General features: G+C 39.7%; 1 protein-coding gene across 2 annotated transcripts in view; it reads right to left on the bottom strand.

Annotated features, from left to right (window-relative positions):
• The window catches only part of LOC108437402 (tetratricopeptide repeat protein 28-like), a 156,922-nt gene extending 143,098 nt beyond the window's left edge, over positions 1 to 13,824 (bottom strand). For both annotated transcript variants that reach the window (XM_017714482.2, XM_017714483.2), the window contains exon 1: positions 12,830 to 13,824. In XM_017714482.2, the coding sequence (XP_017569971.1) occupies positions 12,830 to 12,856 (27 nt within the window). In that variant the 5' untranslated portion in view covers positions 12,857 to 13,824. The remainder of the gene's footprint in view (positions 1 to 12,829) is intronic.
• Between the last annotated feature and the right edge of the window lie 5,867 nt (positions 13,825 to 19,691).

Raw genomic sequence — 19,691 nt, 5'->3', positions numbered from 1 at the left:
AATCACTATCCAGTGTTGATCTGGGTAGCTGTAGTTTTAGCTGATTAACTTCCCTGAACAGGAAGCCTCGGTTACTTATCCAACTCAAAAACATACTGCTCTCACTTGGCTATCACCAGTGCTTTTACCTAAAAAGGTACGTCCACAGCCCTACATGAATTTCAGCCTGTTTGTTTATAAGCCCATAAAGTCTGACTTTTTTTTGTCTTCCATACGATTAGCCTATTTTCTCTTCATTAACCCTTACAGACACTCATATCAAAGTTAACCTACTAGATAATATGAGATTCAGAGGAAAACATCCTAATAATTTGGAGCTAATATTCAGCATTCATATAACTTGCATCCTGTTATTTCTGCATCTGACGTAATCAACAAAACACATTTCTGCAGTCTAGCCCAGCATTACTGGATTGCTTCAAATGTGGATTACTCATCCAGTACAACCAACCAGCCCTTTTTTAGTGAGGTGGGAATGAAGAAGCACCAGATTTGCTCCCACTGCAAGAATAAAATGTAAAAACATCACAGTGGAGCAAAAAGTTGGCTCAAAGCACTCAGTGATAAATTTACTCACTCTACACTCATGCACGCAGGTTGAGCCCTGCCCAATACATCACATTAGCTTAATGAGAGTGAAGTTTCTGTGTAGGTGCAGACAGCCCACATTGCTTCTGTAGTAGTCTGAATGCATTCAGAGTGCGTGTCCCTTCAGTGGGGCATCAGTGGGCCAACTATGCAGACAAGTCTTCAGGAAGCAAGTAAATTATTTGCAAAAATCATAATGTATTGTTTTAATAATACAATTTTAATAAATAAATTATATATACCTTCTGGTCATTTTCATTTGTGTTGTACAGACAGCTGCAGCTCACTACTTCCAAAGTTTACACCGCTCTGCTTAGGCTAAACAGTCTGTTTCCAATAAATCAATCCAGTGCATTTTCAGAATCAACCAGAGATTTAATGCATTCAACACATCCAACTACTTCTTGTTAGCACATAATATATTTTTGGTTGAACAACAAAATGAAATAAACACATTAACAGTCAAATTTCCTTACTGTGGTTTCTTTTTACAAAGTAGTGACAATTTTTACTGTATGATTGATCAGGCACTTACTGTAATATTATTATTGTAATACATATACAGTTCTATGCATTTGATTAATGCAGGCTTTATAGAGTTTTTAGTCTGTGTCTAGGTTCTCTGTGGCATCCATATCCTGAAAAAGCTTTGCTCCTGATGTCTGCCCTTTCATTACTGTCTGTAACTCATAGTACAAATCTGGTTTATACATTTTTGAAGTCAAAGTTTTTGAATTTTTGAGCTCGCTTTTTTCTTACAAACATCAATGACTTGAACGGCACTGATAGCTATTTCAGTTATGAATCTGTTTACTATCTTAAAGATAAGTGTAAAATGTTTGACGTACAATTTTTGGAGGCTGTCAAACTGTACTGTAGTGCCCAAAGTTTTTTTTTTTTTTACAATGTTCTAATATTAATGTAATTAATTGTTGTAAATTTTCACACTACAAACAAAAACTTTTTGGTAATTGAATGTCGGCCCCAAATGTTATGTGCATCCTTGATTAATAATAATCAGTCTACACTGGTTGACCCCTTATATATACAGCCAGGTCAGCAGAAAAGGTACATTACAACGAAATAAAGGTATTTAAGGCCTACATGGATGGCTGTAACCATGGTGTTACTCATTCATGCTGTCAGAGAACCAAGATTATGTTCGTAAAAGGAAGGCTGATGACATCCGTTGCAAATTTCTCGTGAGCTTTTAGTCTATCCAGCTGCCTTTTAGAGTTAGCAGTAAAATGTTTAGGTTACAAATACTGCCCCCCTCCCATTTGCAACATAAATACATAGATAGAGGTACTATTTTTATTTGTGGGGAACAGGTATGCTGTTTGCATGCATTTCTCGAGTGAGAGGTAGAGAAAGCTAGAGAAAGACTCTTATTAAACCAGACACATGGGAAGACTGACATATAAAATAATGATGAGCTACAGCATGTGTACTCTCCTCCTCGGTATCAGGCTGGTTATGCAGCAGTACGCTGGCTGTTGTGGACCTGCATCAAATATGTATGTGCCTGAGCTCAGAGGGCCATAGATTACCCTGGCAGATATATAACTGAAAAGTGAAATGTCTCCTGCTCCACTAAACTCAACCCCACCGTTACGGTCCTTGTTCAGTCAAAAATAATTAACATTTCATCAAACAAAGCCAGACATGTAGCCATTTGGTCATCACAGTAAGGTTGATATGTGTGAGCATGTGTTTGGGTGTGGGGTAAGACTGGCTATTGGCAGCAACTTAATACAAAAGATTTTGTTTATAAAATGGATATATTATATTTATTATAAGATTTATTTACATTTAGATTTTTTGTCTACATTTGTGTTGAAATTTGTTTAAAAATACTGTAACATTGAATAAATAACTACCTTAAGACATTTAGCAAAATACAATAATCATGACAATGATGCACAAATAATGTTGAGGGAACTTCTAAAACTATATTACAGAAACACTATATGGACAAAAGTATCGGGGGTCACCCCTTTATCATTAAATTCAGGTGTTTTAATCAGTCCTGCTGCCACAGGTGACAGGTGTAGTTGGCCTTTACACCCTTCTGAAAGAATGGGTCGTTCTAAAGGGCTCACTAAATTCGATCATGGTACTGTATCAGGTTGCAACAAGTCATGAAACCTCTTTCCTTCCAGATGCACCACAATCAACTTTTAGCGATACTATTGAAAAGTAGAAGCATTTAGGAACCACAGCAACCAAAGCTACAACGTGCACCAGAGCTTCATGGCATGGGTTTCCATGGCCGGGCAGCTGCGTCAAGCCTTCCATCACCAAGCACAATGCCAAGCTTTGAATGGAGTGCTTGAATGGACTCTGGAGAAGTGGAAATGTATTCTGTGGAGCAACGAATAACACTTCTTTATCTGGCTGTCTGATGAATGAGCCTGGGTTTGATGAATGCCAGGAGAATGTGACCTGCCTGACTGCATTGTGTCAAGTTTGGTAGAAGAGGGATAATGCTGTGGGGTTGTTTTTCAGGGGCTGGCCTAGGCTCGTTAGATTCAGTGAAGGGAAATCGCATCAGTATACCAAGACATTCTGGACAATTATATGCTTCCAAATTTGTGGGAACAATTTCTTTTTCGGTTCCAGCATGACTGTGCCATAATGCACAAAGCAAGGTTCATAAAAGTTGTGTGCGTTTGGTGTGGAAGATCTTGACTTGCCTAGACAGAGCCCTAACTTCAACCCAAGCAAACACCTTGGACAGGCCCTTTCATCCAACATCAATGTCTGATCTCACCAATGTTCTTCTGGATGAATGGGCAAAAATTCCTACAAACACACTCCAGCTTACCAGAAGAGTGGAAGCTCTTAGAGTTGCAGTGGAGGGACAGATTCCATATTAATAGCTACGGATTTAGAATGGGATGTCATAACAGATCCTGTAGGTGTACCGTGTATGTGTCCCAATACTTTTGTCCATATAGTGTATGATGTATGCAGTCAGAGCTCAAGGAGGCACAGGAGTGAATTTTCTTCATTGGTAAACACAAAGGCAGCAGGCACTGGTCAGTATGCAGGGACATATGCTCACAGTAGGCAAGAAAATGTTTTATAAGCACCTGACCCAGATCACATACATCACAGTAGCATCCTCCTCTTAGTAAGAGTGCTACGAAATCAAACAGCTCAACTAGAATGCTAATGAATTAATTACGACTAAGTGCTAACCACATCAGGTTGCAAACTGTGAACTAAATTATATCTGTAAGAGTCAAACTAACTGGAGTATACAATTAACAAGGAGCATACATGCATTAACAGCAGTCAACAAAGGACGTTCACTGAATCATGTGCAGAACAGCACTTGATAAGCTAAAAAAATGACCTTTCTCTGGAACGTGTCACGTGCAAAAAGGCATCACTGTAATCGATGTGTGCATCTCAAAGGTTATTCATGATATACTGCCATTAGAGCTGGGCAATATGGTCAAAAATGTTATCATGATGAACAAAATTCATATCGTTCGAAATCAATATATATAAATATATATATCGCATTAAATGTCCAATCATTATTTCTTTCAAGTTTGAAGACTGATTTTTGCTCCTGGGCGGTTAATCGTGATTTTAAACTATCCTTTATGGTCAGAACACAACAAACACTCGCCAAACAGTGGAACATTTCACAAATCTGTCATGGGACAGTGGGAGAAAGTGTCAGGTGAGTGGTTCTACCAACTGGAAAAGCACAGCCGCAGTTTTTGTAATAGGCATAATTTAAGATTATTTTTAGCTGTCTGGTGAAGAGTGCATGGCTATCCAGTTACAAATGCTAAACAAGAGGCCAACAACAGTGCTAAACTGTTTATCTTCTCAACAACGTCAACATCAGTATGAACAGCAAACATTACCACCATCACTCCTACCACATCCATGTCAGAGCATATCACAGTATTCAAACACCACTTAGCAGACAACTGGGCTTCTCTGTTCTATCGCAGTAGTTTAAGGGGTGAACCGCAATATATCTGACATCCGCTGTGTAAAAGCATTGAGTGATGTGAAAGAGTCACACTGCAGTTAAACAGAGTCCTCCTTTTACGTATGTTTAAACTAAAAGTGTTGCTTTTGAGTCCTGTTTGATCTACAGTATCATCAATTTGCCGTGTTGTGCGAGTGATGCAGCGCTGCTTCAAGTTAGCCAGCTGCTAAAAACAGCAAGCCTGGAAGCCTGGCGCTCTCCTGCTCTCCAATGCCTCACAGCTTCCTCAGGTTACTTTTCTTTAAATCAGGGCTGCAACTCACATGAACCCTCTTCTTTCTTTCATTCTTGGGAATGCACTAATACTATAATATGACTTTTTGATGAGCAGATGTGATTTAATGCTGCTAAAGCTTGTTAGGATGTACAGAAAGAGGCGAGTTCGCTGTACGACAGTACAGTTACGCCACTTATCTCGTCACTCGCACTTGGTCACAGGAGATCACTGGTCACTCCACTCAAGCAGGGAATGTATAACTCCATGTTTCAGACATAGCTAAAGGACATTTGGTGACCCTTTCTTACTCGTGGCCCCCTCCCTCTCTAATCATGTCGAAAAACTCTCCTGGCAACAGCAAAGTAGTGTCGCTTTCCTTGCAGTAGAAAACACCACCAGGGCTTTTGCTACAATGTGGAAGTGTGAGAATGGTCTATTAAATCGAATGTTTATTGAACCTTTCTTATCGCTCTATCAAGGAAAAGTTATATCGTGACTGTAATTGTTATCGTTTTATTGCCCAGCACTAATTGCCGTATTGATATTTTAAACACTTCCAAAGTGTGTGGGCGTGTATATAGGAGATCACTAATCACTTATTTCCACCGCTCTGCTCGGTTGAAGGACACACCTAATTTAGCCTAAATGGGAGTCTCTGTCACACAGTCTTACATAAGAAAATCTCACAGCTCCATGAGCTTCAGGTTCATTTGTATCAGCAGAAAAAAATAGCTTTAGACAAAAAGGATAGAGGAGACATGTGGTCCAGATGAATTATTATAGTTATTGACATCACTAAAACTGAGAAGGCATGGTCATTGGACATGGTTGAGTTTGTATTCAAAGTCTCGTCTTTAGCTTAGCGGCAGAGAAACGTGAATGTTATTTCGTGGTCAAAATCCAAGCAGAGTAAGTGACTTTGAGATCTCTACAAAACGTAAAACAATAAGGGGAACAAAACTCTGGAGACATATCTGAGTAACAGAAAATGTAAGCAAAAGTCTCCTTTGTCTTTCCATCTCGCTGTCTAAGAGATATTATAAGGGAGATTTTTTTTTAAATATTATTTCCTATGAAAAGATGTTCAAAGAAGTCTATTTTGACCATATTAGGCCTTATGAATTGGCTTTTGTTTTAGATAACAATGACAATTTAATGTACAAAATAAGAATTATTATTATTATTATTATTATTATTATATTACTGAGGTAGGAAAAAGCCAATATCTTAAGCAATACACTTGCTGAAATTAATCCCTTTAGCATTACAAAGCCCCAGCCTGTTCCATACCCCCGTAACCATCAATAACAGAGAGAGATATATTGTTCTGGCAAGGCAATTTATTGCTATGCCAAACTTATTGATGTCCATCAGCATTTTAAATCCATATCCGTAACTGACCCTCAAAGCACAATTCCTAACATGACAAAGAGGAAAACAGGTCTCAGGTTTAGGGAGGTGAATTAGGGCCAGCTTAGCTATTACAGTCAAAATACTTAACCAAAGGTTGTTGTGAGTAATAGTATTGAATACTGAATAGTACAGAATAGTACAGCAGTAATCTAGCCACTTCTGAATATGATTTTGGTTAGTGGTGTTCATAAAAATATGAAATATTTCAAATGAGTGGAATTGTATAGCATCTAGTATGTAAGTGTGTATGATGGGGTGGGTCATTTCTCTAACAATTTTACAACCTGTCAAGGATTATGAATTATGTCACAAAGATGCTTTAATGTTCATGGACCATGTAAACATGGAAAAATCATCTGTCCGTAATTTACACACATAAAAATGACCATTTCCTGAATGAAATCCAAGTGTGCTGACCATCTTATTGTGTCACATCATTTTAACTTCTCTCATTAACTCACACTGGACTGACCCACTACTGCTTTACGCCTTTTCCAGTCCATTGAGCAGAGAGCTAGGCTACGGTTGAGTCAGCGTATCGATCGCATTTCAGAATATTCCCTTGTGGGTCAAGCTGTGAAAGGCTGGTCTAACACCACGATTCCCTACTTTAAAATCAGGGGACCCTGGCATCCTTAATCAACTCACACATGCTGTATCTGCACACAAAGCACAGTGTCTGTTGTAGGTGTAATCCAACAATCTGCAGAGCCTTACACGTACACACATTAGAGTTGTCAATGTTGATTATATTAGTACTGATCTTCAGATTATTTTCACAATAATGTAACTAAACAACATCAAACCATGCATAGTCTAATACATATAAAGAGCAACATCAAAATTGTTTACATGGCTTTTGTACAACCTCATCTTTGACTTCAAAATCAAAAACTATTACATAAAACAAATAGAACAGTGCTGTTAACTAGGAGAGAGGAGCTGGTTATCAAGTTTGAGTCGGGCTAACTGAAGCCCTGGTACAGGTTTAGATGATAATGGCTCAAATCTGAGGACATGACTTACTGCTGTTGATGGGATAGGAAGGTGAAATTAAACCTGTTCTGTGGTGCTTGGATGTGTAAATGGCTAGCTGACCCAACAGTATCAGTTTCCACTGCAACTACCTGGTGCTCTGTTGGCAGAAGTGTAACAGTAAACACGAGTGTGGATATCTCATATCTGAGAAATAAAGTTAAGTGACTGGTGTTGAAATGACAAGTGGTGTCTGGAGCTTTAGTGTGTAAGCTACGCTAATGATAACTTAGTTAGTATGCAAAAAGTGCCACAGCACACACAGTTCAGAGACATAACCGGCACGATATAGCTATGGGAAACGTTTGGCTCTACAGTGGAAAAGAGGCCGTTTCTCAGCCCCGTCCTTAGCAACGCATCCTTGGTAGTGTGCTTAAGTCCAAGCAATCAAGTTTCAGGTCAGCAAAGAATAAAACTACATACTTGCTCGCAAAAAAAAAACCCAAAAAACATGGCACATTACCACTGTGAAGACTGATCTCATTTATTAAAACTACAGTACTTTAATTACGATGGGCATCTAAAAGTGGGCTCATATAAACTACTCAAACACTGTACTATGGTGCAGCTAGCAACATGACACGGGACAACACAAGTGCATGCTACTTTAGGCCAGATTTGTTACAGGACTGAATCTGATTCATTCTTGGTAATCAATGAGATCTTAATTCACTAATCGAGTTTCACGTAATCGTGACAGCCCTAATCTCCAGTGTCTTACATGTACACACACCACTCACCTCCCTTTCTCTTTATTACACATAAAGATCTATGCTGATGTCTTCCTGATACACCAAGTGTAGGTGAGAAGAAAAATGAGATATGAAGCACTGTCCCCATTTTTACCCATTTGACTGGATAGTACTGGTTTCCTACAGCAGCCACCAAGCATGTCTACACAACTCCAGTGTCACCTTGCAGTACACACAGACACACACACACACACACATAAATCAACAACAGATTTTCTTGGCAAAGCCTGCACACCTCTATACATCACCACACACCAAACAGGTCAAACATACAGATCCTTACCCCTAAATGACTATGAATCAGCACAGAAGTTACAAGTGTGCACACACCTACACCTACACACACTAAACTATCTTCTTACACCATTATAGATTCGCACATGGCTACTGCTCTGTCCCAGCAGTCTCTGGGGATGGGGGGATGGGATTAGCAATGCAAGGAAAGGAGAAGAGCACATAAATTTCCTGCAAGCAAGCTCCCTAAGGATATACCAGGGGTCCACCCTGTGTTGCTCTTGCTCCTGGGTCATAAATACCAGGCTGCATGAGGAACAGCAGGTACCACCACTCTCCCTCCTATTAATTACCCTCGCTCCAACTGTGGCAACTTATTCCCTCCTGGAGTACTACGGAAGGCAAAACCAGCCAAAAAAGACATGAAAACTAAAACAATCAAATTTAAATGCAAACCTCTTTTTGCCATTTCCTCTTTGCTTTTTTGTTTTCAAGTTGACCAACGTGCAAATATATGTTAATTAACACTTGGCCGGGGCTTTCTTTTAAGTAAAATTCATCATTTAATCATCAAAATAGCCAGTAGATTACTTACATACTAATATCAGTGACAGTAATAAGCAGTCCTACATGTCTTATCTAAATGCCCTTACATTTCATATACAGCTGTATGATAAATGATTGTACATTATCTTTCAGATGTGGGCTGCCTCCGTATACCTAACATATTAAGTCGCTAATGTGTTAGGTATACTCGCTATTCATGTATCAGTCTGTGCTTACAAGGCATCTGTACAAGGCACAACACTGAGAAAAGGGCTTTCATACACTTTTTCACATAATTGCATGACTAATTGTCAGTGAGCTTAACAAGTGGATAAATAATGACTTTCAGCATCAGACACAGAATAAAGGTCACAGAAAGTATCATAAGTCTAAATGGATTTAGTAACTACATCCCCTAAGGGCTTGAACTTCTCCTAGTTGCAGCTTCAAAAGACCAAACTTATTACATTGCATGACATTACAATGTCTCCCTAATGCCCTCCCCCAGTCTCTCACACTCAAAATGGGAGAACAATTGCTGGCTAGTGGAAATCTTCTGGACTGACAAGCTGCCTGCAGGACTGCTAGCTACTTCCTAGTACATGAGTACTTCATAAATAAATAGCAAATCAAAAGAAAGTATGCACTGAGCTAAGGGATCTCCCTGAGGTCAGGACTTGCAGAAGAAGGTTAGGCATGAGGACATAACACCTGGGGTTGATAAGAAAGCTTGAGATTCACAAATCAGTCCCCTCTTCACCAAACAACTGCAGCTTCCAAACATCTGCCTGGGAGTCAAGAGGGAGACATTTACTCCAGCATCTGGCAGGAATACAAAAAGTGAAGGAAAAAAAAAAAAACACGAAACAGGAACGTTCAATTTCCACTTAAGCCGTTTACCATAAACCTGGCTCTGACCCACTGGATGAGAAATGTGCTTTGTAGACTGAGATAAATGAGGTTGTATGGAACCGTTTAAGAAGATAACATCACTGACACATGTTGGCAGCACCTGCACTTTGGTTATGTGCTACAAGCTCATGCTCAGTATGTTAACTTTTTTCAAGGTTAACTGTATACATCTGTAAGATCACAGAAATGATAGCACTATTATAACCGCTATCCAAAATATCTGTTGTACTGGCATTTTATGGATGCACCTCAGTCATAAAGTGCTTTTATTTGACAGCACTTCTGTTCCTAACTGCTTCTATGGAGGCACACATAAACAAAACTTCCTAAATGTGCTGAATGTATCCAAGTATCAGCCCTGCGAATCTTCAATGTCATGTCAATGGCTATAAAATGTCTCTCCTATCCTGTTCAAAGACAACAAAAAAAAATCATTGACAAATTTTGCTGGTTTTTCACAGTATAACATGTTCTGAGAGAGACATGATACAGATCTCAGACCTTGGCCTCAGACCAAGAGTAAATATTGTCTTCAGATGGCTTAATGCTTGACCATAATATACTCCTTACTTTGCCTGAGGACTGAGGACTGATGACTGATCACAGAAATGGACAGGGACTTCTTAGTACATGACAAAAGTTATATAAAGCATATGACACTATCAGTGTAGGGCTATATAAACCCCTTTCTATAAAGGGCTTTCTATAGGTGATAGATGTTTGATTACACAATTAACGCACACACACACACACACACACACATTTTCTAAGCCGCTTCTCCCTCAGGGTCACGGGGGGCTGCTGGAGCCTATCCCAGCGGTCATTGGGCGGAAGGCAGGATACACCCTGGACAGGTCGGCAGTCCATCGCAGGGCTACACAATAACACATAACTAAAAATGTTTTGCAAAGCATATGGATTTAAACTAAAAGAAAAATACAAACCTACAGTGATGAAGTCGTTTTGACTGATATCATCATTATTGAACAGTTAGTAACAACTCTTGATTTTTTTCATGGAGTTCTATCCCAACTACACATCCACTAGTAAAAAGAAAAATCTTCAGGACTAAGTGGTTTGGTGTTTTCCCTGGCCCGGATGCACCTGAACAAACTAAACATCAACTTAACAAGCCATTACTGAGTTGACGTGTGGAAAGAAAATACTCAGATATGCAAAACAGAGCCAGGATAAGAGTTTCAGACCACTGGCCTAGACTGTGACTGCGTTTCTTATTTATATATTCTTAGCAAACATTTAAATGAATTCATCTGGGGTATATAAATGTTTATAGGACGTAAGAGAAAATAGGTTAACAGCATTTCAGTGCAATTCCATCTCAAATTTTGAGGAACTGAGCTAATCAGTCGGCTTGTTTGAAAGCACATCCCTAACATTGCTGCGTCCAACCACAGCTACTACATACTGTAGATCCAGCTGATTCACATGTGTGGTTTTCTCCTCTGTATCTTTATTTTACACCAAGTATAAAACACACAACACAGAAAATATATAAACACAAGTAAAACAGAGAATGGCCATGCCAAGTGACCAGCTAAACCAGCACCAGATCAGCATGAAGCCAGCTTAGAAGAGCATGGACGCTGTTTTTTGGGTATGTTCTGCTTTTTTCAGCAGGGAAGCTGAATTGCTCCGTTTTTGTACATCCTCTGAGGGCATTCATGCAGTGATGGCACTTTAAAAAGCGACTTCTCTTGTTTTCTTTCGATATTCGCACGGCCAGTAAGACAATGCCATTAAAGTGGCTCGGGGATTCTAGACACAGCCTAAGCTACTTCACAGGTTAACCTACCTTGAATGAAACCGCCGAGTGACGTAATATGAGGGAGAGACCAAGAAAGAATAGTGGTAGGGGTGACAAAAAATATTTAGCCATTTTTTTTTTACCAGTAAGCATTATAATGTATCTTCTCACACACATTTAAAAGCGTTCACCTTTCTATATATTTCGACTCTCCATAGATTATTAGGGGAGGATTTGTATTAACCAGTGTTAATGTATGGAGGGATACATTTTCCTACTCTACCCACATGATCCAGGCTAAACGTTATTGAGTGGGTTGCTTGAGGCGCTCCCCACCTGAAAACACTGGCCTCAAGTGAGAATCGACACAGGGACGTCGTGGCTCCTAGTTACGTGGATTATGTAACATCTGTAGGTTGAATATCCTACTTTTTCTACATCCCTAACGCCAATCCTCTGCTCTTTCACAAAATCGCTTAAATCAATATCTCAAAAAAAGACCCGGCTTCACATGTGGTCCTGCCAATGTCACAGTTCTCCGCGTGCCCACCCGCCCCCACTTCATGTTATAGTATGTGTCATTAATTCCTGCGGCACGCCTGGCTAACCTGCAGCGTAGCGTTGTCACCAGAGCGGCAGGCTTGGAAATGCACAGCGTAAAAATGTGTCATGCGTCCCCACAATTTCACACGCATTCATCTGCCGCTGATTTATCATCTCAAGACATCGGCAGAACGGAAAAAACTGGATACCCTAATTGTAGCCCAGATATGCTTCGCCGAACTGCTCCTGCAGCGCCTTGACGGAGGCGTTTTGGGGTGAACTGTGTATAAACGAAGGAGGCGCCTACATATAACGTTAACATCATGATTTCCAAAGTTCAGTATGAAAAAAGCCAATTCGACTCCGATTAGAACAGCGTTATTGGGCCGCTACTGAGTTCAAAGATCACAGTAGGATAAATACACCAAGGAAATCTCTACTGATCTTGGACCGCGCTGATCCCCACATTACGCACATCACAATGTGACGCGTTAACCCAAATCTGCTCTAGATTAGCCACAGTAGCTGAAACAGTTTCATGTTAGTATTTTCAAAAAATGGGCCAGATGAATGTAAAAGAACCCTCTCCGAACTTGCCAACACCAACCTACCGCAAAGCACATCATCTGAAGCTCTCAAACCATCTACATTAACTTCTAGGCTTCGTTCTGACCAAAGGCTGCGGTGCACGGAGAAGCCAGACCAGAGACGCATGGCTGTTTGTGCTACCATAAGGATCTAGGTCACCTTGCTAAATTCTGAAAACGTCTGAAAGGAAGAAAAAGAAGCTAAATGATGTTTCTCACCTTCTTCCGGGGCTGCCATTTCATCATATTTGTAAGTCAAAAATGGGAAACATTAAGATATTATGCGCCAAGAAATGGGAGGTTTGCAGAAGTCGCAGTAAGTCATTCTGTCTCTGGACTTTCCTCAGTTTTGTAGCATAATTCCTCTCAGGCAGAGCGCGCGGGGCTGAACGACGAGCCGAATGCAGGCAGACCCGCGGACTGCTCGACTGCGATACTTCCCCGAGATCCCAACGAAGACGGTGAAAACCAGTTAGTTTTACAATTCAGCCGCTCCGTGTGCTGCTACGCGGAACGTAGCCGTGCCCGTCTGTGAGGCTCATGACACAGCGAAGTTCCCCTTAATCGTTTGCAGCAGCGCAGCGCTGCAGTTTCCTGTGAACAGCAAGCCGACTGAGCCGCCAGGAGCAGAGGCTACACGGCGTTTTCGCCCTCGGATCAAAACTTCGTCATCGCTGGATTACAAGCCGTTAAAGCAAGCCTGTTTCAAACACACGGACACTACGTCTCTCTGCAGAAATGGTCCCGTGTGCGTTTGCATTAGCAGAGTGAAAGGGTTTTAAACCAGAGGAAATAGTTCCTTCGACTGCGGTCGTTCTTGAAAAAGATGAGGTCTGAAAAAATGATTAGTTCGCTGAAGTGTCATCGAGAAAACTTTAGCTTACGTATGACGGGTGGCTGTTACGGGCAGAGAAAAAAACCAGGTTTATTCGTGCACAGCGGTGGGAGGCTAGCCTGGAAGTGGCAACGAAGTACACAAACATAGTAGGTTATACAGACTTCCCCTTCGTGCTTGGTGAGGCGTTCCGATTAGGATTTGACAGACCGCTGTGAGCCTGTGCTGCAGCCAGATGGGGGCCAACGCGTGTGCGCCGCTGAAATACTGCACAATTCACCACCTAGGCTAGAACCCGGGCATGACTACTGGAAGAAAATTCCTTTTAAGCCTGTCTCCCACACCCCCCCAACTTCAAATGTACCACATACAGTGTTTCCTAACGTGCATAGGCTACACAGTCGTAGGTTCCATTAAAAGGAACATTAGAAACAATTAGGATTAAAACCTAATGGTTCTGCAGTGTGAAGGGAATTGACAATGGTTCCTAATGGAGACCACTAGTTTCCTTTAGAATAAGAGGAAACCCTAATTAGGAAACCATCAAATGCATTCAGAATTAGACACTGGTCACATTTCAAACCAGTGGGATCCTTTACATTGTGATAAACCCACTAAAGGCCCAAATACATTAAAAGCCATTAGGAACCAATAGAACCACAATGGTTTCTTTTGTTTTCTTTTCCAGCAAGGAAGCAAACATTGCTTTCAGATTGTTGGCTTTAGTTGCAGCGTTTCCACAGAAGAAGTGTTTTCATCATTGGTAGGTTACCAAGTAGCTAAGACAAAGCCCAAAAACTGCCTTTATTTTTGTTTATTGCATACCTAACTTTATATAAAGAACTGACTAACTTAATTCCCGAAAGTCAACCGTTTTCTAAATAACTTGGGCTTATGGACTGAACATTTACCATATCTGTTTCATGAGAGTATCTGAGGACTCACAATGTCTCTGGATTTTTTCCCATATGCAAAATTGACTAACCCACAAACTTTGAATCTTTCAATGGATCGATGTACGTTGCAACAGAAAAAGACTGTTGGTTTCCAGTGTTTCCTCACTTCTCATCATAAGCCATTATTTGAACAGACATGAAACATTATTTTAAAGCATGTTAAACACTTCTTGTATGGTCCTTTTGTTGTCAGTAGAGCAAATTGATTTAAGAGATTGTACAGTATTTGCTTACCCAGTCAGGTTAAGTCCCCCTTGATCCATGATGACATCGTCCTCAGTTGTCCGGCCACCATAGTTGGTTCCAGGACATGAGGTGAATGTGGCACGTGTAGAGCAGTTAACATGAACTCAAGCTGTCACTGCTGTCTTTGTAGTAACACTTTGTTTTCTTTGCTGTTTTTTTTAGTAGCATTAAAACATGGGTGGCTATTTCCCCAAACTTTGTTAGATAAATCAACCTGGAAATCAAGCTATCTGTTTGTTTGATTAATTATTATTATTATTATTATTATTATTAGTAGTAGTAGTAGTAGTAGTATTGTTATTATTATTGTTGTTGTTGTTGTTGTTTTATTAAACAATCTTCTGTTTCAGTATAAATCATGAGGTTGTTACTATGTAAGTGTATAAAAATGAAAAATCAGGTCAACTTGGAGTTATAAGGCACATTTTTAGTATGCAACTTTTTTAATTTAAAAAGTATGTCACCTACAGTTCAGTTTAGGTTCTGAGTTCATGTAACTTCAAATATTAGGTAAACAAAAGAATAATTTGTCTTTTACATTTATTAACTTCTTATTTCAACTTAAATGAACTCAATTTTAAGCTAACTACATTACTTTCTGTGTTTGAAAGTTTTCGACTCTTGGTCTTCCAATTGCAAACAGATGTGGTATGGCCAGGGTTTCAAAGTCTTTAGATGGTGCAGTTCATCAGTTGAGGAAAGATTTGTTGTTTTAACTTAAAAAATAAATAACACGCCTGACTTTTTAGGTTGAGTCAACAATAATGAACTCAAACGTGTAAGTTAGCCATAAATGATTTAAACTAAATTGTGAAATTTTTAGCATTTAAGCTTAAGTATTGAGGCTGCAGTTTGTTTTGGACTTACTTAAAATAACATATAACCCATCAGTTTTCCAAATTCTTTGTTCAGTTAACAAAAAAGTTACATAATCCACCAAATTTAAGGTTTTTTCCCCCAGTTTACTGCATATATCTCCAAACAGTAGGGCTACTTATGCATTGTTCATATGAAGTAGAATTTGTCCTTCAGCACACTTTGGGTTCTCGTTTATTACAGAAAAGCAGGAACTTGTGTCTGTGCAAACAGCCGCATATGGCTTTTTAACATCCCTGCCAAGTTTGGTATTTCTGACTGCTGACACAAGGGGCGATGTGAATCATGCCATCAGATTTAATTGTATCGCTTGTTATCTTGGTAGGCTTAGACCAGATAAAATTAACCATCCTCACCCATCATATCACAAATTAGCATCTGCCTCAAAGCTTCAGCGAGAACGCATGTGTATGTATGTATGTGTGAGAGAATTTTTAATCTGATTGTTATAGATAGTTCAAAGCGTACAATGAGTCCTCACATTGTATGTGTATAAGAAAAAGAGAGAGAAAAAGAAAGAAAGGCAGAAAGACGGAAATTAACCTGCCCCATCATAATGGGGCCAACTTCATCTTCAGTATGTCTATAATGAAGCTTTACCAGCCACCACACTATGCTCTTAAAAAAGTTGGTCCTTCAAGGTTCTATATGAAAGACAATGGATCTATAGAGAACCATGAACACTCAAAGAACCATTTGCATGTGCTGAAATGATTCTTCAGACTGATTAAGAGTTGTATATGGTACCCTACAGGACCTTTTTGAAAATGATTCTATGTAGCACAAAAAAATGATTCTTTCGTTAAGATGTCAAGCTTGGAACAATAGAAGAACCCTTCCTGGGGTTTCCAAAAAGGTTCTATATTGAGCCATATACAACACAGTCTCCATCAACCTGCAGAACAATTTTACAGAAACATTTTAGCAAACAAATGGTTCTTTGAGTGTTCACGGTTCTATGTAGAACCATTATCTTTATTAAAGAACCCTTGAAGAACCAAGGGTGTAGAAGGGCACATATGAGTAAATATGCTTTTCAAAACCATAGACAGAACTTAAAAAAACCAGTGGCAACGTAACACATATCATATTGAAACTTATATATGCTTCAAAATTGATTCATTAAAAAAAAGTAGCAAAAAGAGTCATTTGATGTCACAGAAGAGCCGTTTAGTTCTATAACAATCAAATCAGATCTCTGACAGTATGGTTCACACTCGTTTAGGTAATGTGGTACTAGATAGACGTAGAAATCGGACATGTATCCAATTTGTGCTCATGTGACCTTACTGTGAACGCTCAGATCACATTAGCCTGTAAACGGTGGAGGAACGGCTCATTTCACCCTTTTCACCCCCTTCTCACTCTAATAATGAACAGCTGAGAGGTGTTCAGAGTTAATTATCTTCATAGGCTTGTTCTGCTCCTTAGTTTGTTTGCTGATGATGCACATGGATGTGCATGCGAGGCATCTCAGGACACCGATTCATTCACTTTAAGAACAGATTTGAATCACTTACCTAAATGAGTGTGAACCATCATGTCAAAGAGATCGGGTCTGAAGCTTGTAATGTCCAGGTAGCCTTTCATACGCTATATTTCCAAAAGTATTTGGTCATCTGCCTTTACACGTATATGAACTTGAGTGGCGGCACGGTGGCGTGGTGGGTAGCGCTGTCGCCTCACAGCGAGGAGGGCCTGTGTTCGATTCCCTGGCCGGGCGACCAGGGTCCTCTCTGTGTGGAATTTGCATGTTCTCCCCGTGTCTGCGTGGGTTTCCTCCGGGTTCTCCAGTTTCCTCCCACAGTCCAAAGACATGCAGTCAGGCCAATTGGACATGCTAAATTGCCCCTGGGTGTGAGTGACTGTCTGTGTCTGTCTGTCTGCCCTGCGATGGACTGGCGACCTGTCCAGGGTGTATCCTGCCTTCCGCCCGAAGACTGCTGGGATAGGCTCCAGCACCCCCCCGCGACCCTGACGGAGAAGCGGCTTAGAAAATTGATGGATGGATGGATGAACTTGAGTGAGATCCCATTCTTAATCCATAGGGTTTAATATGATGTCGGCCCACCCTTTGCAGCTATAATAGCTTCAGCTCTTCTGGGAAGGTTTTCCACAAGGTTTAGGAGTGTGTTTATGGGAATTTTTGGCCATTCTCCCAGAAGCGCATTTGTGAGGTCAGACACTGATGTTGGACGAGAAGGCCTTGCTCACAGTCTCCACAATTCATCCCAGTGGTGTTCTATATGCATGCGGTCCTAGATCAGATATGTATCCGATTCGTGGCCATGCGGCCTTAACGTGGACTCTCAAATTCATGTGCTTTTTTTCAGTGTATATTTAAAAAAAACAAAAACGTTTATAAGGTCAAACATAAATTATTATGTTGATGTACCATTTTCAATGTAATACAGGTCAAACCGAATAAACAAACCTTAATCTCTTTTTCCTTTTGCTCTTATGTTACTCTTTGCTATCTAGTGTCAACCAGAGGAGGATGGGTTCCCCGTATGAGTCTTGGTTTCTCTCAAGTTTTTCCTTGCCACTGTCGCCACTGGGTCACTCGTGGGGGCTCGGACCCAGATTTTTCTGTAAAGTGTTGCTTTGTGACAATGCCTATTATAAAATGTACTATATAAATAAACGTTGAATTGACCGCTTTCTGCTTTTGTTATTTATTATTTTTGGAATTGGGTTTGTAATTGTATCAAGACAGCAAATGAAAACCTAGGTTTCCAGTTTCTAACATTTGTTATGATTGACTACATTTACTGAAATAAAAGCTTATCCTTTTTTAGTGCCATTTAAAAAGTTGCTGGCAATCCTGCAACAATTAACACTGCCGTCCAAGCCAAGCAGACCATGTAAATTAATCACATCAGTCGAGAAGCAAAGGAACCTTACATAACACCTGGCTCTATGAACAAAGCCACAGTCATATAAAAATATATGGACCATGTGGTGTTCCCCTTCATTAGCCATGAACAAAGTGTGTCAATCAAAGCACAGATGTTGTACCAAGAAAGCAGCTGTGAACATGTGACAAATGTCCTCTAACAGGACATAAAATCAATAGCACATTTAGTGAATAGAATAGCACAGATGCAGCAGAGTTCTAGAGCAATCTGGCCATTTGCTAGCCCTTAGGACCCTAAAATTTGATGGGATTTTTGTTTTTGATATTTTGGGTCAATTACAATTACAATTGCAATTATAAAGTATTCACATGAGACAGTCACACAGGCCACATGTTGTTATTTTCAGGAGACCGTGGGCTACATAGATACGCAATCATGTAAATGCTATAAGAAATTTGTGTCTATGATTTTTTTTGGGTCATTTTTTATCAAAAATTTACCCAGCGCCTGCAAATCTTTGTATTTTTTTACATATAGAGATCTTGAAAACAAGTGGTCCTTCACAAACCTTTTCAGAAATCGTTAGCTGTGAGCTGAAAGTGCAATAATTTTATTGATGATTCATTTTACTGGTTATTATGAGTAAAAATAAACAATTAGCATATGGCAGATGTGGTTTTTTATTGATTTTTTTCTCTTCTTGGATTCATGCTGAATGCTACAACTGAAACACAGAAAGATGCTTTATTTTTAATTATAAATTGTTTAGCAAATTGAGTTTATTTAATAAGATATAAATAATACTCAAAATCAATGTAAACTGAAAGAGCTAAAAATGATGAATTTATTAATGATAATTTTCACATTTATTGTTATTTATCTTAAAATGAGGGCCTGTTTGTGTGATTTTGAGGGAAAGAGCAATCACTGTGTGTGTGCTCATTGTGACCATTGAAGCCATTCTATTGGCTTTTTTTCAACTTTTTTCTTTTGAGTCATTTTTTAACGTGTATTTAGCTGTTAATGTTTGATTATCAGCACTAAACTCACAGTCTGAGTCTATCTGAGGTCTGTTTGAGACACGATGGAAAGCTTTGTGCTGGACACATTGCTCTGTGATTTAGAAGGGCCTTTTAAATGGAGGTAAATGCAGCATCTGAACGGTGGTTTTCTGAACTGGATTACTGACTGAATCGTGGCTAAAATCTCCATGGAGTCACTCTGGACACACATCAAAGTCCTGATGGTCAACGTGATGTGTAACCCTTTTGCGGCCATGTGAAGGCTAAAGCAGAGAGCTAATAGCAGGT

This window comes from Pygocentrus nattereri, chromosome 20 (assembly GCF_015220715.1).
Source record: "Pygocentrus nattereri isolate fPygNat1 chromosome 20, fPygNat1.pri, whole genome shotgun sequence".
Classification (NCBI taxonomy): Eukaryota; Metazoa; Chordata; class Actinopteri; order Characiformes; family Serrasalmidae; genus Pygocentrus; species Pygocentrus nattereri.
This window is presented reverse-complemented; position numbering and strand designations above follow the sequence as displayed.